Here is a 22,753-nt window from a genome sequence, read left to right as displayed (position 1 = left end):
ATTGCCTCTGCAAGTGGTGATTGAAGAGGGGAGGACGGTTGGCTTACAGGGAAGGAGAGTGAACCAAGGGGGTGGGTTTTCATCAAGGGGAAACAAACAGAACTATCACACTGTAGCCTGGCCAGTCATGAAACTTGTTTTCAACGCTTCTCTGATGCGCAGCACACCCTGCTGTGCTCTTCTAATCGCCCTGGTGTCTGGTGCGCGTAATCAGTGGCCAGGCGATTTGTCTCAATCTCCCACCCCACCATAAACATCTCCCCTTACTCTCACAGATATTGTGGAGCACACAGCAAGCAGTAATAACAATGGGAATATTGGTTTTGCTGCAATCTAACCGAGTCAGTAAACTGCGCCAGCGTGCTTTTAAACGTCCAAATGCACATTCTACCACCATTCTGCACTTGTTCAACCTATAGTTGAACAGCTCCTGACTACTGTCCAGGGTGCCTGTGTATGGCTTCATGAGCCATGGCATTAAGGGGTAGGCTGGGTCCCCAAGGATAACTATAGGCATTTCAACATCCCCAACAGTTATTTTCTAGTCTGGGAAGTAAGTCCCTTTCTGCAGCTGTTCAAAAAGACCAGAGTTCCTGAAGATGTGAACAGCATGTACCTTTCCCGGCCATCCCACGTTGATGTCAGTGAAACGTCCCTTGTGATCCACCAGTGCTTGCAGCACCATGGAAAAGTACCCCTTGTGGTTTTTGTACTGGCTGCCAAGGTGGTCCAGTCCCGATAGGGATATGCGTTCCGTCTGTCACCCCACCACAGTTAGTAGATTTGCCCATTCCAAATTGATTCCCAGCTGACCGGTAGCTGTCTGGTGTTGCAAGCTTCCAGAGGGCTATCGCCACTCGCTTGTGAACTGTGAGGACTGCTCTCATCTTGGTATTTTTGCGCTTCAGGGCAGGGGAAAGCAATTCACAAAGTTCCATGAAAGTGCCCTTATGCATGCAAAAGTTTTGCAGCAGCTGGGAATCATCCCAGACCTGCAACACTGTGCAGTCCCACCAGTCTGTGCTTGTTTCCCGGGCCCAGAATTGGCATTCCACGGCATGAGCTTGCCCCATTGCCACCAGGATGTCCAAATTGCCAGGGCCTGTGCTATGAGAGAAGTCTGTGTCCATGTCCTCATCACTCTCGTCACCACGCTGCCACTTACCTCCTCGCCTGCTTTTGCAGGTTCTGGTAGTGACATACTGCCGGATAATGCATGAAGTGTTTACGATGCTCATAACTGCTGCGGTGATCTCAGCAGGCTCCATGCTTGCTGTGGTATGGCATCTGCAGGAGAGCAGAGTTGCCGCGGAAGTGGTGGCTAAAGACGGATGCCATGAGAATAGATATTTATAGAGAACGATGAGAGGACCTGCGAGGTGGATTCTTGAGAACAGGAGAGCAGAGTTGCAGCAGAAGAGGTGGAGGACGACGGTTAGCACCTCACACATTTCCCGAGGAAGAACACACGTACCCGGGAGCCCATGACAGACAACATGGAGAAATTCGCTATTGAGACAATAGCAGCAGAGCAGAGTTGTAGCGGAAGCGGTGTATGAAAATGGTTAGCAGCACCCAGGAGGACCGGAACGGATCCCCTGAGCTGCAGGAGAGCAGAGTTGCAGCAGAAGTGGAGGATGATGATGGTTAGCAGACCTACTGCACCGTCTGCTGCCAGCAGCACCCAGGACACAACAGCATCAGTGTCGGTGAGGTGAGCTGAGCTGAGTGGGCTGCACGCTTGCCATGGTATGGTGTCTGCGCGGAAAAAAGGCGCGAAACGATTGTCTGCTGTTGCTGTCATGGAGGGAGGGGCGACTGATGACATGTACACAAAACCACCCGCAATAATGTTTTTGCCCCATCAGGCATTGGGAGCTTAACCCAGAATTCCAATGGGCGCCGGAGACTGCGAGAACTGTGGGATAGCTACCCACAGTGCACCACTCCGTAAGTTGATGCTAGCCACGGTAATGAGGACGCACTCCGCTGACTTAATGCGCTTAGTGTGGACATACGCAATCAACTGTATACAATCGATTTCTAAATATCGACTTCTACAATATCGACCTAATTTCGTAGTGTAGACATACCCTTAGAAAGAGAAACCTTCAGAAAGGACCTGTATGTTTTTCATATTAGAATTTTATTATATTGTCTCTTCATGTTTACATTATTCTGGTTTCTGCAGCACTGCTTACACAGAAGCACTCTAATATGCCAATATAAGTGGGACCTGGTGAAAAAATTGTAGGAGTGAATGTCCAAAGCAGTTTGAGAAAAGGAGCCATGGAAATCCACTGGGAGGGTTTTGCAAAGAGGAAATACAGACAAAGGAAGAGATAGATGATCTGTTCATGGCATAGTAGGTAGAACAAGAGCAAAGCAGAACAGCATAAACAGAACAAGAGCCAGATTCTGCCCTTGGATGAGAGTGCACATCTCCCACTGAAGTCACTGAAGGCAGCAATGTACTTGAATGAGGACAAAATTTGTCCCCGTTACTAGATATGGAGCTATGGCCTAAAAGTGGTCTTATTGTCTTTAATGGGATGCCTCATATGAATAAAGGTTTGGACTGATGGACCAAAACTGCTCTTAGCATCAACAGAAAACAGAACAACCTTCAAAAAAAAAAAAATCTCAATTTTTGGATAAAGTTAGGATTCATCTCTGTTAAAATCCATATGGTGTAGATTTACTTCCTCCCTACCCCTCTTATTTACAAAATAGTTCAAACACCAAATTATGCATGCATCAAGTTTCATAACCAAAACAGTTTTGTTTTCAAAAGCCAGTTTTCAAAGCTTCTCGTAGTGTCAGAGTAGCTTATTTTCCTTTGATCCCCTCTTCCTGTTCCTAAAAAAATGCTATTTACTATCCAACTCCCCAAAGCAAATGTATAAATGCATTCGTTAGGGGCTCATTACTGATGCAACTTGTCATCAAGAAACTACTCTGTAGATCTAGCTAGCTGTTGGGGAAAATCTAACTTCAAATTTACAAAGTTCAGAACCAAGACATCACAGACTTTTAAAAGTCTGTTTTCTTATTTGTCACCTGAAAATATAGTACCAATGGTTCCTAACCATTCATCATATCTTCTTTATATTCTTTGATTCATTACTCATTATTAAATGATTTTGAAAGCCTCTGCATGTGCTGATGATTTTGTAGACAGGGACAAATTACATCTGTTCATATTATATTGTAAATAAGAAAACAGCATGTGAAACCTTATTGACTGATAACTTGTTTAACATTTCTACAGCTTTATGATGTCAAAAATATATTCCACTCTGGATAACAAGCAGACCTGTATATGTCAAACTAGCTATCTTAACCAGTCAAAACTGGTATTTTGTATAGTTTTGCTACAAATGCCGAGACATCCTGTGTAATTTTTTTTAAACCATCAGGATCAAGTTATGCGTGGGTTTGCAGAAAAACAGAAGTTTATATTTAATGAGCGTGCCATCCTTTAATTTTCTTTCAGCTTAAAGCACTTTTAAGTTTTATATTATTCCTCAGATTGATGCTGTCCTACTTTGTTTTTAAATTCCAGTCTGCTTTAGAAATTAAAAAAAAGTCAACTAAAAAAAATCTATCTAAGATACTTATATGGCACCCATAACCATAGAAGCTAAGCATGACTCATATTTAGCCTCATAACAACCCCATAGGGCATTAGTCCCATTTTTATAGATGGGGAACTGAGGCACAGAAAGACTTACTCAAAGCCATAAATGAAGTCTAGGAATTGAACTCAGGTTTCTCAAATCCCTGGCTTGTGACCTAACCACTGGACCATCCTCCTTCTCCAAATAACAATCTTAATGTAAAATAAAGTGAAGGTTATTCTGAGGGAGAAGAAAAAGGATGCATATGTGTGTGTGGGGGAATCAAGTATGAAGACTTGACAAGGTGTTTGTCATGCTGGGATATCACCACACTTCAGATGGCTCCAGTCTGTATGCATCTATAATGCACCTTTCGCCATAGTGTCTAGATCCCATGTACAAACATGAGATTCACACTGATTCATCCCCAAAAGACCCAAACTCACCAGTCCTACCCTAATTATTTTCCATCAGTACTTGGAGGTTGTGTTCCCAGAGGGCATGGCTGGCTCTGTTACAGCTCTGTTCTTGAAGGAAAGCCTTGCACATAGAGATAGGTCTCTTCTATTAAGTCCTCAAAGTGGCAAAACTGCGCACTGCTACACTGCATGCATCTTTCAGGAACATCTGGAGTACATACTCATGTAGTACCCCCCCCCCCACACACACACACACAGGCATAAAAAGCAGTGTAGCTGGTGAGGCATAGCTTATGCAAGTAGAATAAAGACACACTGAAGTCTGTGGATATGTATGCCAGAACGTAGCATACATGTTCTCTACTCGCCCAAGCTGTGCCTTCCTGTCTATACTGCAATTTTGAGCAGTGTAGTGCCTCACCACCTCCCCACTGCTGGAGCCTTTCCTCTCCACACGAAAAGAATCCAACATGGGGAAAGTCTCTGGCAGGAGGGAGGCAGTGGAGAAAGGCTCCAGCAGCTCCCCACTGCTGGAGCCCTTCTCCATTACAGGGAAAGACTCTGACAGACTGAGCCTTTCCTGCTGCCTCTCCCCTGGCAGAGCCTTTCCTTGCCATAGTGAAAGGCTCTGTCAGCTGGGAGCTACGAAACTTTTCCCTGGTGCCTCCCCCCTGCCAGAGCCTTTCATTGACACATGTAGCTACACACCACAGTGCTTCTCACTGCATAAAATAGCTACACTTACAACTCAAACCACCGCCACTGGTGCCTAGTATAGACATAGCCTCAGAAGGTTCTGAGCCTACACCCTCATTGCATGTATCACTCTGGGGCCTGTCTACTACAGTATTCTAATTTATTGCAATTACCTTAGTGGGGCACAGTAAAAAAAAGACTTCTATTAAGACAGATTGTTCCCTCCCCGTTAAGAGCGTTGAAGATCAGGAACAGCACATTGAACTGGATCAGAAGCTAGTACAGAGTAATGCATGATATGCATTCTCTGGTTCATCCCCACTGGAGATATAGAATCCACATGGTGGACCAGTTAAATTTCCACTGTGCATATCAAGTTTTAGGTGTCTCAAACTAGACACACAAACTTAATGGATGCTTGTTACCTTAATGTGTTTGAGCTCCCCATCAGTAGAATGGGAGTAGCAATATCCCCTCATTCCATAGGAGTGTTGGAAAAATTAATTAATTTATGTTTGTGAAACACTCGGACGCTATAATGATGTGAGCCACAGAAAAGTCCACGAAGAAATTGACAATTCTGTATTCAGAACAGATTATAACTATTGTGCAGTAAATAAGACCACATGCTGAACAATGAGGAGAAAACAAAATATTGAATAGCTGCTCATTCAGTGAGCATAGTCCATCCTGAGCACTGGATTAGGTGGGTCCTGTGGACAAAATAGTATTTGATAACATAAGTAAACACTGTGGTAGCCGTGTTAGTCTGTATCAGCAAAAACAACGAGGCGTCCTTGTGGCACCTTAGAGACTAACACATTTATTTGGGCATAAGCTTTCATGGGCTAAAACCCACTTCATCAGATGCATGGAGTGGAACATACAGTAGGGAGGTATAAATACACAGCATATGAAAAGATGGGAGTTGCCTTACCAAGTGGGAGGTCAGTGCTAACGAGGCAATTCAATTAAGGTGGAAGTGAGCTATTCTCAACAGTTGACAAGAAGGGGTGGAAATCACTTTTGTAGTGCTAATGAGGCCAATGTAAACAAGGTGGCCCATTTCAAACAGGTGACAAGAAGGTGTGAGTATCAGCAGGGGGAAATTAGTTTTTGTAGTGACCCATCCACTCCCAGTCTTTTTTCAGGCCTAATTTGATGGTGTCCAGTTTGCAAATTAATTCCAGTTCTGCCGTTTCTCATTGGAGTCTGTTTTTGAAGTTTTTTTTATTGAAGAATTGTAAGGAGGAAAACTAACTTCTCTTTGAAAGTGTGTGGGTGGTAGAAAGTTGTTGATTGCAGAACTTTGCATACTTATTGTTTGGAGAGGCATTTGTGGAGTTATTGGGTTTCTTTTATCCCTAGGTGGCCTAATACAAGCATTTGCTTTTTTTCTTGTTACGGAAACTTCAGATCTTCTCAAGAGTAATGTTAATTTTCTAGCTGATTACAGCATTTCCGTTCACAAGTCTACACAGTATGTTCTCTCAGTGTTTCTTTTACAAGGCCCAATTTTCAGGGCTTCAGAACTTTGAGTGAAATATAATTTTGGAAGTGATACATATTATGTTTGCAAAATAAAATACACTAGTCACAAAAACTTTTTGTGCTCCCATAGATTAACCCCTTCTCTATTGCTGCTGATGAAGCCTCTACAGCGTCTGTCAGCAAATTTCTTCCATTGTGTAATTTCAAATGCAAGCATCTGTTGCATTACAAAGGAGATTTCCACTATATAGTACTCTACCTGGATATTAATCAACATCATTAAACTTGACTGATTAAAAAAATACTATAGAAGTGGCTACTTATGTGCTTTATAATCTTCTAAATAATGTTTTCAGTGGAGTTTTATTTTGTACAAAGATGTTACCTATAAAAACCTGCATGTAAGTGGGAATTAGATGACTCAGGAGATTTATCACACTGGAAATGGGATGTGGAGTCTTTCATTACAAAGTCACCTCTTAAATCCAGCCCCAGTCAGTAGTGACTAAAAGTCATTACTGTTTGATGACATATGAAATGACTTTGGGTCTTAGCCCAGATCTGTTTGGAAGGCATCCACCCTTCAAAAGACACCAACCTAAATGTCTAAGTCATATCCTTGAGAATTTCACCAGCAATGCCAAAGACTAAATAGGCCTGGAGTCTTAACTACCTTCTCAGCCCTAGAAATAGTCCTCCAATGTTAAAGTTAAAAGCAGACTAATGTTAAAGTTAAAAGCAGACTGGAAGAACAGTGTGGGGAAGTGCTTTACTATCGAAAACATATCTATTCTTGTGGACTGACAAAAATTCCATTTCCCAGAGATGCTAATCAACCACCTTTCATGACAATTGAATTAATTTTCAACAGGGATGACCAACTGTGGCCCGGGGGGCATATCTGGCCCACAAGATCAGTTCATTTGGCCCATCACAGCCCAGTTCAGGGCAGGCAATCCAGTGGCACCAGGGCCAGGAAGGGACAAGGTGATGCAGGGGGAGAGCCTCCCCTCTGCATGCAGATGTGTGTAACATGTGATGCTGTGGTGTAGCCAGCGGGCCAAAGCAGGAAGCTGGGCCCAGCCCCGTGGGACAGAAGCCATCACTGCTGGGTGAGTGCATGGCAGACTCACTGTTCAATCCCACACCAAATGCAGGAATGACCCACCCTGCATCACGTCCTCTGGGGATAGGACCCAATGTCATACTCCCTTATGTCATATCCCCGGCCCACCAAAGGATTTTAGTGGGTTCTGTGGCCCTCATGTTGCCCAAATCTGTTCTAAAATGTTAGGATTGTGACACACCTCAACAGAATGTCAAGAAATGCAAAGTTAACTGTATCGTATGTCACATATGTCATCCTCTTAAGGTCTGTCAGTCTCACTTTTAAGTTTCCTGAATCTGCTTTGTTTGTGCTTCAGTCTTGATTAGCTGCCTGAATTTAATAATCCAGGGCCTGACTGTGTGCTGCCTTTCACTTTGTGCTACCATTCTGATTAAATAGCATTTTACATCTACTTTGCATAGGTGTAAATGACTGTGGAAGATGCAAACCAATGAAAATGTAGTCCCCTATCATACAGCCCTATGCTGGAGTCTTGTACAGGGAAGCAATTGAGAGCAACAAATTAAGAGTGTCTCATTCATTTTTTCTGTGGCATAAGTGAGTGTTGTTTTTGCTTCTCATATTATTACTCTCTATCTTTAGTTCTTTTTCATATAATCCAGAGTTCACTAGTTTACTGCTGATTTATGAGTCCTTCATGTATTAGAATTAATAGAGTGGGATTCTAAATAAACGCTGATTGCATACAAATCCTGCATAGTAAAATATGGCCGTGAGAGCCACACTAATAGCAGCTCACATATTATGACTAAATGAAGGGCCAGCTTTAATAGGTTTAGCTGAATGTCATACCATTTCCCAGAAGAATAAAAAAAAAGTTATTACTAGAAATAGGACAGCAAATTTAAAAAAAAATATTTCCTAGGAATGCAGTTTCAGTGCCGAGTAGTTTAAAAATAAAAAATAAAAAATGACGTTTTCCTTTGATGACTTTCTCATTAGAGATAGTCTCTCATGTTTAAAAATCTGAGCGTTTATAACTTCGGCATGAGATTTCTAGAATACAAAAAGGGTTTCTATTAATAAAACATAGATGCACCATATATGCTGCCCTACATATGGAAGACACTAACAGATGAGTTAGAGAGAGTGTAGTACATATTTCAGCATCTGAAGAAGTGGCCCTCTTCTGCCCTCCTGACTATTTGTGATCATTTAGACTCCATGATAATTTTCATAAGAGTAGGAATGTCGCTGATTGCCCTAGTATTGGTGTCCTGGACAAATTCCAGTTTCATTAATTGCATTCTGCCTACCCAAATTTCTCAAACAATCCTAATTTCAAAAATCTTCTCTTCTTCTCCAAAGATGTAATTATTTGCTGTGCAGTATTAAACAGTTGGGTCTGATCCAAAGCCACTGGGGTCAATGGATATGATTCCCATTAACTTTAATGGGTTTTGGATCAGGCCCTTAGGATCACAGAAACGTAGAACTGGAAGGGACTTCAACAGGTCATCCAGTCCTGCTCCCTGCACTGAGGCAGGACCAAGTATACCTAGACCATCCCTGACAGGTTTGTTGAACCTGTTCTTATAAACTTCCAATGGCGGGGATTCCACAACCTCCCTTGGAATGCTACTGCAGTGCTTAACTATCCTTATAGTTAGGGGAAAACTTTCTAACATCTAATCTAAATCTCCCTTGCTAAAGATTAAGCCCAATCTTTCAGGAAAGTTAGGCAATTAGACACCTGTGGCTGGCCTGTGCCTGGTGATTTCAGCTCAGACTGCAGTGCTATTGAATTTCAGTGTAGATTCCCGGGGTCATGCTGGGCCCGGGGCTCTAAGACCCTGTAATGTGGGAAGATCTGAGAGCCCAGAAGTCTATACTGCAATTAAACAGTCCCACAGCCCACGTCCAAGTCAGTTGGTGTGAGCCAGCCATGGGTTTCTAATTGTAGTGTAGATATACCCAGAGAGAGCAATTGATAACAATCTTTCTTATAACACGCCTTAGCATATTTGGAGACTTATCAGGTACCCCCCCCCCCCCCAGTCTTTTTTTCTCAAGACTAAACATGCCTAGTTAGTTTATCTTTTCCTTGTAGGTCAGGTTTTCTAAACCTATTGCCATTTTTGTTGCTCTCCTCTGCACTCTCTCCAATTTGTCGGTGTAGCAGTACCTCAGTCTCAGGCTCAGAGGGAGGCCAATCTGACTCGCTGCATCAGGCAACAACAACAATTAGCAGTCTATAGCTCTGGCTTCTGGGTGGGGAAGAGCAGTAAGCAGTCTCTAGCCCAAGCCTCCAGGCTAGGGTGCATGGAGATCACAGTCTGAGATTCTGACCCTCTGGATGAGGCAGAGCTATGAGCAGTCTTTAGCCTGAGCCTCCTGGCAGCCAGCAAACAGTCTGAGGCTCTGACCCTCTGGGTGGGGCCCAGCAAGGAGCAGGCTTTAGCCTAGATCTCCTGACTAAGGCAGCCAGCAAACACAGTTGGGGCCTCACAGCCTTCTGGGGAAGCAGGCTGCCAAATCAGGGGTGTGGTTGATGGCAGGCGGGTAGGGGGATCCAGGCCCATCCTACTCTACTGGGTCTCAGCCCAGGGTACTAACAATGGTGAATGGTTCTGCCACTGGGTCAGCAGGGATCTCACCAAAACATGCTGACTCGCTTTCCAGCGACACAACTGGACTAAAGTCTGGTTTCCCTGGGTTACATCCTACCACAGTCTTGGTGCAGGGCTTTGTGGTCCAAGGGTCCTCAGTCTCTTCAGGGTACATGGCTGACGGCAGTCCTGGTAACTCCTGTCCATGGCTGGGAGCAGGGCATTGCACAGTGCAGTTTTGGGTCCAGAGTTCTGCTAGGGGCATCTGCCACCTTCCCTGGCTTCTGCCCAACTGAGCTGCAGGGCCCAACACTCATACTTCCTGCCACACCTTTCTGCTTCCGGTGCAGTGGGCAGGGCGGTTTGGCTCTTCCTACTAGGGCAAGTGTAGTGGTCCCTCGCTCTCAGGCTCAGAGGGAGGCCACTCTGCCTCACTACAGTCCACATCTTTCCTAAAGTGAGGTGCCCAGAACTGGACAAAGTAGTCCAGCTGAGGCCTCACCAGTGCCTAGTAGAACAGGACAATTACCTGCCATGTCTTACATATGACACTCTTGTTAATACATCCCAGAATTATATTGGTCTTTTTCACAACTGCATCACATTACATCATATTCAATCTGTGATCCGCTATAACTTCCATATCCTTTTCAGCAGCACTACAAGCTAGCCAGTTATTCCCCATCTTGTAGTTGTGCATTTGAGTTGTCCTTCCTGTGTGAAGCACTTTTGTTTACTGAATTTCATCTTATTCATTTCAGACCAATTTTCTAATTTGTTAAGTCTGTTTTGAATTTTAATCCTGGCATCCAAAGTGCAAGAAATCCCTCCCACCTTGGTGTCATCCACAGATTATATAAGCAAACTCCCCATTCCAAGTCATGAATGAAAATATTGATTTCTCAAGCTGGGCACCCAAAATAATTAAACACTTTTGCAAATCTTGTCCCTTGATTCTCCTACATGCCCCTTTATCAATTTTTGCCCATAATTCTGACATACCACCATTTACTCAGGATACACCAAGAAAATACCAACATCGCTCAATAGGGCAGTACCATCCAAGACAGTAAAATCATGTCCACAGCTTGTCACCGTCATAGGGTAATATAAGTACCTTGCTTATATGTACTTGTAGTCAGCCAAGGGCTTTTCCAAATTTGAATCCTATCACATCAAGAAATCATAGAATCATAGAATATCAGGGTTGGAAGGGACCCCTGAAGGTCATCTTGTCCAACCCCCTGCTCGAAGCAGGACCAATTCCCAGTTAAATCATCCCAGCCAGGGCTTTGTCAAGCCTGACCTTAAAAACCTCTAAGGAAGGAGATTCTACCACCTCCCTAGGTAACACATTCCAGTGTTTCACCACCCTCTTAGTGAAAAATTTTTTCCTAATATCCAATCTAAACCTCCCCCACTGCAACTTGAGACCATTACTCCTCGTTCTGTCATCTGCTACCATTGAGAACAGTCTAGAGCCATCCTCTTTGGAACCCCTTTTCAGGTAGTTGAAAGCAGCTATCAAATCCCCCCTCATTCTTCTCTTCTGCAGGCTAAACAATCCCAGCTCCCTCAGCCTCTCCTCATAAGTCATGTGTTCCAGACCCCTAATCATTTTTGTTGCCCTTCGCTGGACTCTCTCCAATTTATCCACATCCTTCTTGTAGTGTGGGGCCCAAAACTGGACACAGTACTCCAGATGAGGCCTCACCAATGTCGAATAGAGGGGAACGATCACGTCCCTCGATCTGCTCGCTATGCCCCTACTTATACATCCCAAAATGCCATTGGCCTTCTTGGCAACAAGGGCACACTGCTGACTCATATCCAGCTTCTCGTCCACTGTCAGCCCTAGGTCCTTTTCCGCAGAACTGCTGCCTAGCCATTCGGTCCCTAGTCTGTAGCGGTGCATTGGATTCTTCCATCCTAAGTGCAGGACCCTGCACTTATCCTTATTGAACGTCATCAGATTTCTTTTGGCCCAATCCTCCAATTTGTCTAGGTCCCTCTGTATCCTATCCCTCCCCTCCAGCGTATCTCCCACTCCTCCCAGTTTAGTATCATCCGCAAATTTGCTGAGAGTGCAATCCACACCATCCTCCAGATCATTTATGAAGATATTGAACAAAACCGGCCCCAGGACCGACCCTTGGGGCACTCCATTTGACACTGGCTGCCAACTAGACATGGAGCCATTGATCACTACCCGTTGAGCCCGACAATCTAGCCAGCTTTCTACTCACCTTATAGTGCATTCATCCAGCCCATACTTCCTTAACTTGCTGACAAGAATACTGTGGGAGACCGTGTCAAAAGCTTTGCTAAAGTCAAGAAACAATACATCCACTGCTTTCCCTTCATCCACAGAACCAGTAATCTCATCATAAAAAGCGATTAGATTAGTCAGGCATGACCTTCCCTTGGTGAATCCATGCTGGCTGTTCCTGATCACTTTCCTCTCATGCAAGTGCCTTTTTCCAGTCATCCGGGACTTCCCCGGTTCGCCACGAGTTTTCAAAGATAATGGCCAATGGCTCTGCAATCACAGCCGCCAATTCCTTCAGCACTCTCGGATGCAACTCGTCCGGCCCCATGGACTTGTGCACGTCCAGCTTTTCTAAATAGTCCCTAACCACCTCTATCTCCACAGAGGGCTGGCCATCTCTTCCCCATTTTGTGATGCCCAGCGCAGCAGTCTGGGAGCTGACCTTGTTAGTGAAGACAGAGGCAAAAAAAGCATTGAGTACATTAGCTTTTTCCACATCCTCTGTCACTAGGTTGCCTCCCTCATTCAGTAAGGGGCCCACACTTTCCTTGGCTTTCTTCTTGTTGCCAACATACCTGAAGAAACCCTTCTTGTTACTCTTGACATCTCTCGCTAGCTGGAGCTCCAGGTGCGATTTGGCCCTCCTGATATCATTCCTACATGCCCAAGCAATATTTTTATACTCTTCCCTGGTCATATGTCCAACCTTACACTTCTTGTAAGTTTCTTTTTTATGTTTAAGATCCGCTAGGATTTCACCATTAAGCCAAGCTGGTCGCCTGCCATATTTACTATTCTTTCGACTCATTGGGATGGTTTGTCCCTGTAACCTCAACAGTGATTCCTTGAAATACAGCCAGCTCTCCTGGACTCCTTTCCCCTTCAAGTTAGTCCCCCAGGGGATCCTGGCCATCCGTTCCCTGAGGGAGTCGAAGTCTGCTTTCCTGAAGTCCAGGGTCCGTATCCTGCTGCTTACCTTTCTTCCCTGCGTCAGGATCCTGAACTCAACCAACTCATGGTCACTGCCTCCCAGATTCCCATCCACTTTTGCTTCCCCCACTAATTCTACCCGGTTTGTGAGCAGCAGGTCAAGAAAAGCGCCCCCCCTAGTTGGCTCCTCTAGCACTTGCGCCAGGAAATTGTCCCCTACGCTTTCCAAAAACTTCCTGGATTGTCTATGCACCGCTGTATTGCTCTCCCAGCAGATATCAGGAAAATTAAAGTCACCCATGAGAATCAGGGCATGCGATCTAGTAGCTTCCGTGAGCTGCCGGAAGAAAGCCTCATCTACCTCATCCCCCTGGTCCGGTGGTCTATAGCAGACTCCCACCACTACATCACTCTTGTTGCACGCACTTCTAAACTTAATCCAGAGACACTCAGGTTTTTCTACAGAATCTTCATTTCTAAATGTGAACTGACTTTAGGTAGGACCCACCTATTTTCTCTTCTACACTAACTATCCACACTATTAAGGAGATTCCCAAACAGAAACTTCATATCCAAAATGGTTTGTTTCCTCCACCTTTTCTTAATGAGCATCATAAGTACACCTTGTTGACATCTGCTTAGGAATATGGTGAGGGAGGGGAGATTCTGTTTTTAATTTTATTTGGAAGTTCATGGAATTCTCTTTATAATAATAAAGACACACAATGTAATGGCCACACCTTACTGGTGTTTGGTTTGTCCCAGAGTATAGCTAGCATTTCTTAGCTCTTCCTTATGTATGAACTATGTAGCACTGATTGTTCTACAGGGGAATAAAAGGCTCCCTGTTAGGAAACCCTCCCCCCCGCCCCCAACTGTAAGGAGAACAGAAGAGAGAGCTCTGCTTCTGAGTCTCTGAAGAGGTATGTCTTCACAGAGCTGTAACATAAGGCTACGGTGGGGAGGCTCCAGAACTCTTTGTAGTGATTATACAAGCGTGGTTTAATTTTATCATAAATAATTTCAGCACATATCCATTCAGACTTCCACATTAAATCCACTACTATGTTATTTAAAAAAAATACAGCAAGAAAAAGGGATTATAGTCCGTTCATTTTTACAGTGGGAGGTTATTTCACCTGCTACAACTATAAACTAACATTAATATAAATAATAAGGTACTTAGCCTACACTGAAACAAATTTAAAATGTTAACTAGTCAGAGAATAACCCTCCAAGGCATGTCATATGAAGCAGCATTAAAACTATGAACTCTTTAAGCACTGAATTCTGTTATATACACATGAAACATGCATGAGCAGTAGAAATACAGGATCCCAAAGCTTATCCTGTGAGCTTATACTTAGTATTTGGAACCTGGATTGTAATCATAATCATCAAGTATCAATTTAACATGCCTCAAACATAATTTTTTTTTAAAAAGCATTTCATCCACCTGCCTTTGTGTCAACTCCCCTGCTAAAATTAAGAAGGAAAACTCTCTATTTATTTTAATAGTTGGTTAGGTGATTAAGTCTCAAAAAATGGAGAAGGAGTACTTGTGGCACCTTAGAGACTAACCAATTTATTTGAGCATGAGCTTTCGTGAGCTACAGCTCACTTCATCGGATGCATACCGTGGAAGTTACCTACTACAGGACAGGCCTAACAAAGAAAATAACAGAACGTCACTAGCCGTCACCTTCAGCCCCCAACTAAAACCCGTCCAACGCATTATTAAGGATCTACAACCTATCCTAAAGGATGACCGAACACTCTCACAAATCTTGGGAGACAGGCCAGTCCTTGCCTACAGACAGCCCCGCAACCTGAAGCAAATACTCACCAACAACCACATACCACACAACAGAACCACTAACCCAGGAACTTATCCTTGCAACAAAGCCTGTTGCCAACTGTGCCCACATATCTATTCAGGGGACACCATCACAGGGCCTAATAACATCAGCCACACTATCAGAGGCTCGTTCACCTGCACATCCACCAATGTGATATATGCCATCATGTGCCAGCAATGCCCCTCTGCCATGTACATTGGTCAAACTGGACAGTCTCTACGTAAAAGAATAAATGGACACAATTCAGATGTCAAGAATTATAACATTCATAAACCAGTCGGAGAACACTTCAATCTCTCTGGTCACGCAATCACAGACATGAAGGTCGCTATCTTAAAACAAAAAAACTTCAAATCCAGACTCCAGCGAGAAACTGCTGAATTGGAATTCATTTGCAAATTGGATACTATTAATTTAGGCTTAAATAGAGACTGGGAGTGGCTAAGTCATTATGCAAGGTAGCCTGTTTCCTCTTGTTTTTTCCTACCCCCCCCAGATGTTCTGGTTTAACTTGGATTTAAACTTGGAGAGTGGTCAGTTTGGATGAGCTATTACCAGCAGGAGAGTGAGTTTGTGTGTGTATGGGGGTGGGGGGGGATGTGAGAAAACCTGGATTTGTGCAGGAAATAGCCCAACTTGATTATCATGCACATTGTGTAAAGAGTTGTCACTTTGGATGGGCTATCACCAGCAGGAGAGTGAATTTGTGTGGGGGGGTGGAGGGTGAGAAAACCTGGATTTGTGCTGGAAATGGCCCAACCTGATGATCACTTTAGATAAGCTATTACCAACAGGACAGTGGGGTGGGAGGAGGTATTGTTTCATATTCTCTGTGTATATATAAAGTCTGCTGCAGTTTCCACGGTATGCATCCGATGAAGTGAGCTGTAGCTCACGAAAGCTCATGCTCAAATAAATTGGTTAGTCTCTAAGGTGCCACAAGTACTCCTTTTCTTTTTGCGAATACAGACTAACACGGCTGTTACTCTGAAACCTGAAAAAATGGAGAGTTTTCCTTGACTGAAGATTCTCACTCTGGAGGGAAAAAACTAAGAAGCCTCCTCCTTACTTTAAGTACTTTATGACAGCAAAATCCTTCTTTTTGACCTGCGTTACTGGGCTCAAAAATCAGGGAACAATTTTCATTCACCTTCATGCTTCTGCTTTTGACACAAGTTCTTAATCTCTGGAATATGACAGTCACAACTGCATTACAGCTGTTCGCACTTTCTCATTACCCACCAACAAAGATTTTCTGTGACATTTCCCTACATTGAGCAGCTCATGGATGACCGTGTTTAAGACTAGAAGCAAAATGTTGCTCAAGTACTCAGCTGAGGGGTGGTGTGTCCAGTTTCAAGTAAACTGCTCTAATGTGGTTTTCTATACTTTCTATTTGCCTGGCTATAATTAGGTTCTGTTTAATTTAAGGATTTTGAGCTATATTCACAAGAAAGTTAGGTACATGATGGGGAGGGAGACAACTTTTAGCCCAGTGGCTAGGATACTCAGGGCTTGTCTACACCGGCAAATTTTTTCAATGAAATTAATGTCGCCAAGCAAAAATTAACAAAAACAAAGTCGCCAAAGCATGTCTACATTTGCTCCCTCTGTCAACAGATCGTGTCCACATTCGGGGCACTTTTGTCAACAGCGAGAGCAATGGTCTGTGGGTATGTATCCCACAGTGCCTGGTGACACCGTCTGTCGCTAGGTGTTGTGGGAATGCTGAAATGGAGTGCGGCACATCCTGGGATGTGCAAAATGTACCACTGTGCACCGCTTTGTGTCCCACCCCTCCAAAGGTCTCTGGCTTCCTTTCGCGCTGTTTTACCAACTGTCATTCTTTTGTAGTGTGTGCCAGCATCTGCAGTGAGAGAGGATGGATCCCGCACTTCTCTCCTATGCGCCGTTAGCTGTCTGAGGACATTGCGCATAGCAGCATAGTTACTCGCCGAGTTACTTGCAAAGTTAGCAGATGATGAATCACAGGCACCCGAGTGTGATATGGATGGCAGCAACTTATCAGCGCTTTGCGCATTCACAGAGCAGCTGTATATGGTAGTCGCTTTTGGGCTAGCACTGACTGGTGGGATCGCATTGTCATGCAGGTGTGGGATGATGACCAGTGGGCACAGAACTTTAGGATGCATAAAGCAGCCTTCATGGAGCTATGTGCTGAGCTGTCCCCCGACCTGTGGTGCAAGGACACCAGAATGAGAGTTGCCCTTTCGGTAGAGAAGTGTGTTGCAATTGCTGTGTGGAAGCTGGCAAATCCAGATTGCTACCAGTCTGTTGCAAATCAATTTGGAGTAGGAAAGTCCACTGTTGGGGCTGTATTACTCCAAGTATGCAGGGAAATAAATTGCATCCTGCTGCATAGGACCGTGACTCTGGGAAATGTGGATGAAATAGTAGATGGCTTTGCAGAGATGGGTTTCCCTAACTGTGGCGGGGCGATTGATGGCCACACACATTCCAATTTTAGCACAGACCACCTTGCCTCGGAACACATCAATAGGGAGGGATACTTCTCCATGGTGTTTCAGGCGCTTGTGGATCACTGGGGGGCATTTCATGGACATCAATGCAGGCTGGTCTAGAAAGATGCATGACGCATGCATCTTCAGGAACAGTGGCCTGTTCAGAAACCTATAGGTGGGGACTTTCTTTCCAGACCACAAGTTCACAGTGGGAGATGTGGAAATGCCCATAGTAATCCTGGAAGACCCAGCTTACCCTTACAACCTGGCTCATGAAACCTTTCATAGGACACCTGGACAGCAACAAGGAGCATTTTAATAACAGGCTGAGCAGGTGCCGCATGGTAGTAAAATGTGCCTTTGGCTGTTTGAAAGCTGGCTGGAGGTGTTTAAATTGCAGGCTAGACTTTACCGAGGATAATATTCCCGTGGTCATAGCTGCATGCTGCACTTTGCATAATCTGTGTGAATCTAAGGGTGAAATGTTTGCTCAGGTGTGGAGCACTAAGGCAGAGTGCTTGGCTGCACAGTTTGAACAGCCAGATGCTAGGGCTGTCTGAGGAGCCCAGAGGGCTGCTATTAACATCAGAGAGGCTTTGAGGAATCACTTTGACAGTGAGGGGCAGTAACACATGTCTGCTTTGGAGATGCTTTCCTGTTGCATCCCTGTGCAATTTTGGGTCCCAAGATCCACGCAACACAATGCTTTAGAAGCTTGTTCCCAAGAGTGAATTGATTGCTATACGCTTTTGTAGAAATACCTTAGCCTTTATTCATTGTTAAAAAGGGTAAAACCTAACAATTGTGTGTAGCTCCAGCTATCACTGTACAAGCTGACAGAGGGGGTGGAGCGATGGAGAAACTCAGGAGTGCTGTGAAGTAAAAAGGAATATGTGGGCATAGAGGGGGGTGGGGTTGGCAAAGAATTGTGCATCTGTTGCAGTGGCGCTCGACCTCGGATCTGTTCAGTCTGCAGCTGTATCAAAGACTTGAGCATCTCCGTCTGATCCTCCATAACTTTTATCATCCGCTCTGTTGCTTGCCTAGCAAAAGCAGCATTCTAGAGAAATTTGCCCATATGTGTCACGATTCCTATGGCTCACTCGCAGCTGCTACTGAACAGACTCCTCTCCCCATATACTGATCAGATCCAACAACTCACCGGTGGTCCAAGCAGGAGCGCGTTTGGTGCAATAGCTAGCCATGCTCACCTGGGAAGCCACCTGGGAAGCTCCTCTGGGAAGCCAGCAAGCAGGAAATGAGATTTAAAATTCCAGGAGCTTGCAAGGGGGAGGGGCGGGTTGGCTGCAGGGCAGCAGAATTCAAACCACTGACCAGAGTGGCAGCATGGGAATTGTGGGATACTTTCTGGAGGCCAATAAAATAGAAAAAAAAACCAACACTGTGGTGTCTACATTGGCTGTTTGTCGACAATAAAGGGAAGGGAAAAGACAAAAGTCTCTCGCAGGGGTGGAAGTTTTTTGTCGCCAAACCTAGGCATTTTTTTTTTCAAAAAAAGTGACATTGCAGTGTGTACACTATCACTGTTTTGTCGCCAAAAGCCAGTTTTTGGTGACAAAACTTGCCAGTATAGACAAGCCCTCAAGCCCTGAAGAGAGAGAGGGATATGTACTGGGACATGCCACCTCTCAGATGAATACCCTAGCCACTAGGCTATAAGATATTCTGATGGGGGAGGAAGGGGTGCTCCCTCAATTTTTCCAGTTGAAGCTGTTCCACTGTGGACAAATAGTGAAGGAATCATTGGATCAGAGAGGGGGCAGCAAGCATGAGAATGACTCTGTAGCATGGTAGATTGAGAACTCCCCGGGGAGAAAGGAAACCCAGGGTCCAGTTCCCCTGCTTCAGTTTTTCTTAAATGATCTAACCACAGTGGAGCAGCTTCAACAGAAGAGACTGAGAGAGTCCCACTTAAAAATATCTCATAGCCCCAGTTCAGACACTCACCTGAGAGGTCACACAACCCAGTTCAGATCCCTTCTCCCCTCCAGCAAAGTGGGGACTTGAACCATGAGTCTTTCACATCCCAGATTAGTACCCTAACCACTGGATTAAAAGTTATGCAGGAGGTCTACCTCCACCCTGGCTGTTTTGTGTAAGCATGTCATCTACAGGGGCCTGATAGAGTAGGCAAGCTCAGAGCATGCTTACCAAATGGGGCCTTGCTGGAAAGTTAGGTGGAGGAACACCTATCTTTCCCCGATTCATGCATCACACTGGGAGTTAGGCATCCGGATAACTGGCATGGGACTGCAGTGTGCATGAACAGAAGAAACACAGGCACTTAGGGAAATTGTACAGCAAAAATGTTGGCATCGATTGAGTTTAGAAGCCTACAGTGTTTGGCAGCACCTAAGCGGGGGCTGATTCTGTTATTTAGGTACTTATATTGGCGGTTAGATGCCTAAGTCCTTTTGTGAATCAACCCTTCATGTCAAGTTGACATTTCTGTGGTCCCCCCACATTTATATTTTTCTGTGTGTAGCTAGTTACTTGTGCTTTGTCAACATAGGATCAAACTTCCCTTTAAGAGAAGTTTGCAGTTTTTCACTTTTTTAGGCCAGCTGTTTCAACTAATATTGCTTGTATTTCCTAGCACAGATGCTGAAGTACCAGCGTAGAAATCAAAGTCGGCATGCTGACCACTGATGTGAGCAATACATTAAATGTCTAGTTTGTCAGACCTATGCTTACTCTCAGGCATTTAAACTTTGATTTTTAAAAGAGCCTAGGGAAGTTAGGTGCCTATTTCCATGGGAGGTGGGTACCCAACTACCTCAGGCTCCTTTGAACATCCCAGCAACAGTTCTTTTCTTTATAGTTGTAATTATGGAAAGAATGTATCTATAAGAACTTAAAATTTTCCTTTCATTTGAAGCTAATAGGCAACCTGAGAACAAATCACTCTTACCAAAAATCAGCCAGACTGTGGGACCAGATCCTCAGCTAGGATAAACTGACAGAACTCCACTAGTTGAGGATCTGGCCCTGGGTGTTTAGTTCTGCTGCTACTCATCCTTTTATGACATATTGTAATGAAAAAGAAAAGAAAAGAAAAGAAAAGAAAAGAAAAGAAAAGAAAAGAAAAGAAAAGAGCAATGGAGTCTGTGGAAGACCAGAGGTTATTCACTATATCATATCTGGAACTGTCTCTGTTTACAACGGACTACATATGATTCAAAACATCAAGGAGAATAAAGCCAGATCCTGGCTATCTGGTAGGTCCCAAATTGTTTTAACTATATCTTTTTGACGTTGCAACTTGCTGCTTGGTGTGTTTAAAGTATTCCCTGAGAGTCCAGTGGTACCGTTGGATAGTGACACTCAATCTGTAAACAACTCTACAATACTAGTGCTTCAGGATCAGCTAGTCTGTTGTTTTTGTCTCCAACTAGTTGCTTGTATTCAGTGGCCACAACTGTAAACTGTCTCAACAGGTGAACAAAGTTAAGCTGAGGTAATGAATGGCAGTAGCAAGTAGTGAATTAGATTTGCCTAATTCTTACTACTGTGTATGAAGACATCAAACTGGAAGCAGAGGTAGAGGAAAGGACATGATGTCACAGACATACTAATGGCTTGGAGAGCATGACAACATGGATGTTCACCAAACATATGACAGTCTAACGCTAAGACTGTAGCAAACAACCAACTTAGTCATAGTGTTTACCATAGCACCACGAGGAGTGGTGAAAGTTGAGGGAGTAAGGAAGATTGAGTGCAAGTCTCCCTCACTTGAATAAATTTCATATATAGAACAGTTTTTGAGGTCCAGTTGCCTACAAGAAGGATACTCATCCCATTTAAAATGCTTCACTACTTCCATGTTTTTTACCTATCTATTCAAATATTGCCCTATGTATATTACAAATCCCTTTATGTACTTTTCTAAACAATCACTGCAGCCCGTTCATCCCTTGCCATTTGTAGTCTGAATTTCTTGATGCTGATATGAATAGAAATGTATATGGAGTCGAACTCTACATGCTTGCAATCAAAATACATTGTTTGAAAGCGTACTATTAAGCATGCATCTTATATTGAGACGATATATTGAACGACTGTTTCTAGTAATTTAGTAAATATTGCTTATTTGAAGAAAGTAATTTTTTACTTGGCTTTACTAAAACCAGAATTGGCTTGGGGTAGGTAGGGAGGAGGAATGCAAGATGATCATTATCTTTTAGTACTGTTCTACTTTCACCTGATTGTTTCAAGTATGAACTGTGAGTTGTTTTCACAGGTGATTACCTCTAGAAATGGAGAGTCATTCCAATATGCCCAGAAATAAAGTAGGCCCATTGAACGATTTGATAACTTACTGCTCTCTGTGACATCAGGGAGTCCGTGCCTTGAGAGGTGACTTATTTGCCTTTTGGCTGTATTGTGCCCAGAGAAGTGGACCCACTTGACTGATTTCACCAATATGAAAGAATTACTCATTATATATTGTGCTTACTAAGAATTAGCAATAACAGTACATATTAAGACTTTGCTGTTATTTTATCGTTAGTTCTTTTGATGACAGCCCTATGAAGTCTCCTGAATTCAGCTTTCCGTCTGATGACTTGCAGCTTGCAGAATTTATACCGAATTCATATGATATCAAGAGACACAGTATCACTAGCACCTGAGCATGACACAGCATCTAAGCAATAAGTATTACTACATAGTAATTGTTTAGTTTTCTCCTTACCAGAGCAGATTTTGCATGCAGTGGAATTGTCACAAATTTCTAATAAAGGTTAAAGAAACATCTGTGAAAATTTTTAAACTCATTTAAGATAAATGTGCAACATACCTACACCCCAGTCTATTTCCTCTACAGCATCCCCATATAAGCCATGTTTGCTCTTTCCTTTGAAATCCTTTGATGCATATAGAGCAGTGTGGACTTGAAGGTAGGACAGGAAAAGAAGAAATGGTGCATCAGCATTCCTGAAATAAATAAAAAAAATAAATAAAATAAAAAATCCAGAAGTAAATCACTTGGACAGCAATAAAATGTTAGCAACATTTCTAACAATGAAGTCTTTCTACATGCATGCTCTACAGAACAGAAGAAATATTATATAGGGAAAGGACTAACAAAATATTTATAGAGCAATTCTGAAATCTCATGTTAGAAATGCCACTCTTAATTCATACTGTATTGAAGATAAGAAATACAGCCAATTAACCCTTCTGTTAGATTAGTTGTTATACCTGTTCAAAAAACACTGGCACAATCATTGTACAGAGTGAGGCACTAAATGGACCTAGCCACTTGCCTTTTTTTTTTTCTCTC

General features: G+C 43.6%; 1 protein-coding gene across 6 annotated transcripts in view; it reads right to left on the bottom strand.

Moving 5' to 3' along the window:
- Nucleotides 1-22,753, bottom strand: part of STS (steroid sulfatase) — a 174,959-nt gene that overhangs the window by 88,035 nt on the left and 64,171 nt on the right. For all 6 annotated transcript variants that reach the window (XR_012160073.2, XM_073354359.2, XM_073354348.2 and 3 more), the window contains one exon: nucleotides 22,268-22,404. Coding sequence is in view for 5 of the 6 variants with exons in the window: in XM_073354359.2 (XP_073210460.2) it covers nucleotides 22,268-22,404 (137 nt within the window). In the remaining variant the exon portion in view is untranslated. The remainder of the gene's footprint in view (nucleotides 1-22,267; nucleotides 22,405-22,753) is intronic.

Source organism: Lepidochelys kempii, chromosome 1 (assembly GCF_965140285.1).
Source record: "Lepidochelys kempii isolate rLepKem1 chromosome 1, rLepKem1.hap1, whole genome shotgun sequence".
Classification (NCBI taxonomy): domain Eukaryota; kingdom Metazoa; phylum Chordata; order Testudines; family Cheloniidae; genus Lepidochelys; species Lepidochelys kempii.
The sequence above is the reverse complement of the archived record's forward strand: the minus strand, read 5'-3'. Positions and strand labels throughout refer to the sequence as shown.